Source organism: Mus musculus, chromosome 3 (assembly GCF_000001635.26).
Source record: "Mus musculus strain C57BL/6J chromosome 3, GRCm38.p6 C57BL/6J".
In the NCBI taxonomy this organism is placed as follows: domain Eukaryota; kingdom Metazoa; phylum Chordata; class Mammalia; order Rodentia; family Muridae; genus Mus; species Mus musculus.
The window spans coordinates 91,735,064-91,741,986 of NC_000069.6; the positions used below are offsets into that span (position 1 = coordinate 91,735,064).

Below are 6,923 nucleotides of genomic sequence, written 5' to 3' on the forward strand. Positions count from 1 at the left end.
AACCTATTAAATAGAGTATTAGATGTCCTAGCCAGAGCAATTAGATAACAAAAGGAGGTCAAGTGTATACAAATTGGAAAAGAAGAAGTAAAAATATCACTATTTTGCAGATGATATGATAGTATATATGTGACACTAAAAATTCCAACAGAGAACTCCTAAACCTAATAAACAGCATCAGTGCAGTACCTCAATACAAAATTAAATCAAACATATCAATGGCATATCTTTATAGAAAGGATAAACATGCTGAGAAAGAAATTAGAGAAACAACGCCCTTTATGATAGTCACAAATAATATAAAATAACTTGGTGTGACTCTAACTAAGGAAGTGAAAGACCTGTATGATACGAACTCCAAGTCCCTGAAGAAAGAAATCAAAGAAGATCTTAGAAGATGGAAAGATCCCCCAATGCCAAGGATTGGCATGGTTAGTAGAGTAAAAATAGCTATCTTGCTGAAAGCAATCTAAGATTCAATGAAATCCTCATCGAAATTCTGATTAAATTCTTCACAGAGTTAGAAAGAGCAATTTGCAAATTCACCTGGAATAACCAAAAACCTAGGATAGCAATAAAAGAAGCTCTGGAGGAATCACCATTCCTGACCTCAAGCTGTAGTACAGAGCAATTGTGGGAAAAAACAAACAAGAAAAAAACCAAAAAAAAAAACAAAAAACAAAATCAAACCAAACCAAACAAAAAACAAAAAAGCATGGTATTGGTACAGAGACAGACAGGTAGATCAATGGAATAGAATTGAAGACCCAGAAATGAACCCACACACCTATGGGCACTTGATCTTTGAAAAGGGAGCTAAAACCATCCAGTGGAAAAAAGACAGCTTTACAAAAAAAGGTACTGGCTAAAAAGGGGGATTGATCCATTCTTATCTCCTTGTACAAAGCTCAATTGTAAGTGAATCAGGGAACTTGGTATAAAACCAGAGACTATGAAATTTATAGAGGTGAAAGGCAGGGAAAGCCTCTAAGATATGGGTAGAGGGGAAAAATTCCTCAACAGAACATCAATGGCTTGTGCTGTAAGATCGAGAATAGACAAATGGGACCTCATAAAATTGCTAAGTTTCTATAAGGCAAAAGACAATGTCAATAAGACAAAAAGGCCACCAACAGTTTGGGAAACATTTATACCAATCCTAAATCTGATAGGGGCCTAATTTCCAACGTATATAAAGAATTCAAGAAGCTGGAATCCAGAAAATCAAATAAACCCAATAAAAAATGGGGCACGAGCTAAACAAGTATTCTCAACTAAAGAATACCAAATGCCTGAAAAGCACCTGAAATAAATTTTCAACACCCTTAATCATCAGGGAAATACAAATCAAAAGAACACTGATTTTGCACCTCACACATGTCAGGATGGCTAAGATCAAAAATTCAGTTGACAGCAGACTCTGTCAAGGATATGGAGAGAGAAACTCTCCTCCATTTTTGGTGGGACTGCAAACTTGTGCAACCACTCTGGAAATCTGTCTGGTGATTCCTCAGAAAATTGGACATAGTACAACTGGAGGATCCAGCAATACCTCTCCTGGGCATATATCCAAAAGATGTTCCAACTGATAATAAGGACACATTCTTCACTATGTTCATAGCAGCCTTATTTATAATAGCCTGAAGCTGGAAAGAACCCACATGTCCATCAACAGAGGAATGGAAATAGAAAATGTGGTACATTTACACAATGGAGTACTATTCAGCAATTTAAAACAATGAATTTAGGAAGTTCTTAGGCAAAGAGATGGATCTGTAGGGCACAATCCTGAGTGAGGTAACCCAATCACAAAAGAACTCACATGATATGCATTCACTGACAAGTGGATATTTGCCCAGAAACAGAATACCCAAGATACAATTTGCAAAATATATGAAAGTCAAGAAGAAAGAAGACAAACTTGTGGATTCTTTGTCCCTCCTTAGAATGGGGAGCAAAATACCCATGGAAGGAACTACAGAGACAATGATTGGAGCTGAGACAAAATTATGGCTCATCCAGAGACTGCCCCACCCAGGGATCCATCCCATATTCAGCCACCAATCTCAGACACTAATGCATATGCCAGCAAAGTTTGCTGAAAGGACCCTAATATAGCTGTCTCTAGTAAGATTATGCTAGTGCCTTGCAAATACTAAATGGGTGCTCACAATCAACTATTGGATGGAACACAGGGCCCCTTATAGAGGAGCTACAGAAAGTACCCAAGGAGCCGAAGGCAACTGCAACAGTATATGTGGGACAACAATATGAACTAACCAATAACCCCAGAGCTCATGACTCTAGCTTCATATGTAGCAGAAGATGGCTTAGTCGGCCTTCATTGGGAAGAGAGTCCCCTTGTTCTAGAAAACTTTATATACCCCAGTACAGTGGAATGCCATGGTAAAGAAGTGGGAATGTTTGGGTAGGGGAGCAGGGCAGGTGGGAGGGTATAGGGGGAATTTTGGGATAGCACTTGAAACATAAATGAAGAAAAATTTCTAATAAAAATGAAAAAAAAAAGAATAAAAGAAAGAATTATTTTCAACTATCACCTGAGAAATAAGGATGGCACCTATGGTCTAGTAACCAAAGAATGTACCAACTGAACCATAGAAAAGAAACATAAACTCAGGAACAGCCTTCTTGCTGGTAAGCCCATCTGTCTCTCTCTACATTAATAGAGGACCAAATTTTCCTTTGAAAGTTTGATTCTGTAGAGAAAAAAACTCAGTAGAACACAGTGTCAAATATGAGAGATATGAGATCATGAATGGTAAAGGTTGGAGAGGATCATGGTCTGGTGTGAAAAGGCTGGTAATTTAATAGTGAGATAATTGATGCTTTGGATAGATAGCCATAGTCCCAAGGACAGTATTGATAGGTTGGGACAAGGGAGTTTGTACTGCGGTAAGAGATGTGCCATGGTTATGGAGTTGAACAAATGTTCCTAAAATAAATATTCAATTTTGCCATTGCTCACTAATTTGTGACAAAATAGAGAGTTTAAACCAATATAGAAGATGGAAGAGCAACTGATGGGTAATTTGCCTGAGGGGTACAAGTCCTAAGAGAGACTTCAGAAACATGGAGAGCACTGGTGAGGAGAAAGATTTTATTTCCATGACTCTTAGACCTCAAAAAACAATTTCAATGCCTGTGCCAATAAATTTTTGAAGCTCTGGTTGGACAGAAGGAAGGTGGCCAAAACTTCTTCTTAGGAGCGTTGGTCATATCTATGTCCACCCTCTTCAAGGCCAGGCACATCGATGTGATGATGCTAATGTTAAAAAGCATTGTTGTTCATCTTCTTGTAGTACACCATTCCCATTTGTCCTATCATGTCCAAAGCCTCTTCAAAGCTGTGATCCTTTGGTTCATTCAATAGACTACCTAAAGGAATTTCCTGTACTTCCTGGAAGAAAGATGATTGTTAGCATTGATAGTGTCCAGGGAAAAGGACTAGGGTGCACATTGGGTGAGCAGAATGCAAATGCATAGTAAAACTGACCCAGGAAACCCATTTGGGTATAAAAGTAAAGAGATTTGTGCTCATGGTGAAACATACTAAGCAAGGGTTAATACTTTGCAATTTAGTTCTGCCAGTGTTCCAAATTCAGAGCTAGGACTCTGTTTTAGAGTAAAGGTAAGACAGCTCTTTTGTCTAGAAGTATCCCAAAGTTGTCTCCATAGAAATTTAGTCTACATAAAAGCCATCTTCCTTGAAAACCAGCCTGTCAAAAGGTGAATGGTTTTTACAGATGCAGAGGCTGCAAACACAGGACACTAGAATGGATATAAACACAAGTTTCAGGTTGAAAAGTCAAAGTTCCATCCGTCATTCTCAGTTACTTTCTCCTCATTTTTCCCTGGAGGCAACTGATTAGTGACTCCCACTAAAGCTACAGGTTGTGAAACCCTGAGAAAAACATGCCTGTGTATTTTTCTTAAGTGGTGGACGTTTCTACATATTAAAGCATTGGGTAAGCCAAGTACAAGGGATAGATGTTAGGGGGCTTAAGTGTATTAGTGATTGATCTTAGTGAGTGTGAGAGCACCACCAGCTGTCATCTTATTCTCTCATTCTGGGACACCTTGCCTAATGCACTTTTTATCTGACACATGATTTGTTAATAATTCATCTGTGTGGTTAGGGAGTAGAATTCATGAAGGGGTAAAGCAAGAACAACTCTGCATAGAAGATTCCTGTACACACCCTTTGTCTGTGTTGATACAGCACTCTGAGTTTCTGACTTCCTAATTTATGGCAAATTAACATTGAGGCTAGAAGTATAGTTCAAAGTTTTTTTTCTGCTTTTGCAGAATACATGGGTTCAGTACTTAAAGTGGCTAACAAACATCTTAATTCTAGTGAATGAACCTGATTTCTTTATCATCCTCCACAGAGAGCAATCAAACACGCACACACACACACACACACACACACACACACACACACACACACATACACATACACACACGTACTTTCTGAACATATATAAATCTCAAGCAAAAGAACCATACACAAAAAATAAAAAAATACACATTAAATAGAAGTAATCTCCACATCACTATTACTGTTCTAAAAGAGAAAAATACCTGTATTAAGGACATGCAAAGATGTCTACTGTTCTGATCACAGACCTTAGAAATAAAGTGGAGACTGGGGCCTGTGTGTAACTTTTCTCAAGCCATGTTTGTCTTTCCTTGTGTTTGACTAGGGAATACTAAGTGTCTTGGAACGTGGTTTCCTAATGTTCCTTTTTCTTGAATTTTCTACCCTAGATGTCTAGAATAAAAGGAACCACCTAGGACTATCACAAATCCCCTTTGAAGCTTAGTATTCCTCTACTGCCCATTCAATCACCATCTTGGAAAGTGTCATTTTATAAGAACATGGACTTAGCTCAACTGTTCCCACCTTACAGTGAAAAGTCCAACTCTTTTACCATTGCCACTCAGCTTTGATTAATGAACAATGAATTATCAAGCAAACAAAAAACAAAGACAAAAAAAAAAAAAACAAGACAAGAAAATCCATCCGAATCTATCCTCCAGGCAAATAGGGCATTGAATATAACTGTGTTTTTCAATTTGTTCCTCTCTGTCACAGGTGAATAACTCTATACCTAGAGTCTAGAACATGGGATCTCATGTTACAATCCAGCAGCAGATTCCTAAGGATCAATAACTAAATATGACCACCAAAGTTACCCTGAATGGAAAGAGATTGAACTTTCTCTTTCTTGCAGACATAAAAACCATATTCAGGAAGAAGACCTACCCGGTAAAAATTTGGAAATTCACTTCTCACCAACTCTCTGAATTCCTTCTCACCCAGTACAACTGTCGTTCCCAGAGAATAATTTCTGAAGATCTTGTAGAGATTCATTATGTAACGCTCACTTGAGGTCAAACCTTGGTCCATCTTATACTGTTGGAAGAAGGGAAACATAAACCTGAAAGGAGAAGAGTGACTTTTTCACCTTACCTTGACCTGTTCTCTGGAAAGGAACAAATTGGTACATAAGGAGAACATGACATAAAAAGGAATCCTTGGATCCTGGGGAGACAGCTTGTTACTCACATATAAAATATTAGAATTTGACCTTCAAAAAAAATTACAGCATTTTGTAACTCTGAAAATCACTAAAGAAAACAACAAACCAGTCAAGGACAGCAGGACAGGCTTCCAGGTGGATGGATTGAAACAATCCTGGATTAGATAATATATAAATAACTCTAACCCAGGCAGCACCATCCTACCAGGGGAATCTGGAGATTACTTACCAAAGCAGAAGAGCCACCCAGAGTGTGCACAAGAGGAGGTGCACAGAATTATTTATAGGTAGGACTGACCTGTATATATGACATTCCCAGGGAAACACTGAGTCACAAATTAGTAGTGTGGTGACCCTGCCAAGGCTAGACTTGGGAGACAACCAATGCCTCTCCCTCTCTCCCTCTCTCCCTCTCCCTCTCCCTCCCCTTCCTCCTCCCCCTCCCTCTCCCTCTCCCTCCTCCTCCCCCTCCATCTCCCCTTCCCCTCCCCCTTACCCCTCCCCCTTCCCCCTCCCCCTTCCCCTCCCCCTCCTCCTCCCTCTCCCTCTCCCTCTCCTCCCATTCTCACTTTTTCAAAATCTCTTTCTACCTCTGTTGCCCTCTCTTACTCTCCCTGTCTTTCCCTTTTTATGCCCCTTTCTTCTCTCCTCTTTCCCTCCCCACTATCCCTACCTTCCTTGATTTCTTTTATTTCTCTGTTTCTCATTGGAATCTCCAGCATGAATGTACAGTTAGATTGAAATAGGTTTTCGTTCCTGTCATTTTTACTCTGATCCTTAACATCCTTTAGGGAGACAACCTGCCTGATACACTTCCTCATCCATTCCATAACCATCCAAGTCTTTCTGAGCCTTCATCAGAACTGAAGCAAACAGTTTGACCCCAAGCACAATCCATCTTGTCCATCCTGCCTACGGAGGGATTCCTACCCTAAGCTTGCATGGCTCTGTTAAGTTCTCTAATGAGAATAAATGTTATTCATGGAATGTATATCACAGTTAAAATTTTTTAAAGAATTATAAATGCTAATTTTGCAGATAAATGATTATATGAGCAGAGAGGCACGTGCACAAGGATGAATAGCTTGTGTTTCTTCCAATGGGAACTGCTCTCAAGTATCTACATTTTTGTTGAAGTGAAATGTCAACCACCCCCTCTTTCCTGCAGACTAAGTGTCCATCCTCAGCACTACCATGGGCACAGAACTTCCAGGATCACTTCCTAATTTTAGTCCAAATTTGAGCCCAACTCTACAGGAACTTACAACACAGAAGACTGCTCTTTTGATTTTAATTTATTGTTCTTTATTTTATAATATATAGGGTTTCATTATGACTTATCATATACATAAAATGCAC

General features: G+C 39.1%; 1 protein-coding gene across 1 annotated transcript; it reads right to left on the reverse strand.

Moving 5' to 3' along the window:
- Nucleotides 1-3,289: 3,289 nt before the first annotated feature.
- Nucleotides 3,290-5,431, reverse strand: Gm35185 (predicted gene, 35185). Its single transcript, NM_001378706.1, has 2 exons — nucleotides 5,288-5,431; nucleotides 3,290-3,418 (listed from the first exon to the last, which is right to left on the reverse strand). Exons 1-2 carry the CDS (start codon nucleotides 5,429-5,431, stop codon nucleotides 3,290-3,292), a joined length of 273 nt encoding a protein of 90 aa, NP_001365635.1.
- Nucleotides 5,432-6,923: the final 1,492 nt, after the last annotated feature.

What these genes read in the sequence shown, in the direction of transcription:
- Gm35185 (NM_001378706.1), bottom strand. Translation starts at nt 5,431, where the DNA reads ATGGACCAAGGTTTGACCTCAAGTGAGCGTTACATAATGAATCTCTAC. An exon ending in AATTTCCAAATTTTTACCGG is followed by an intron (nt 3,419 to 5,287) that starts GTAGGTCTTCTT and finishes TCTTTCTTCCAG; the next exon opens with GAAGTACAGGAAATTCCTTT.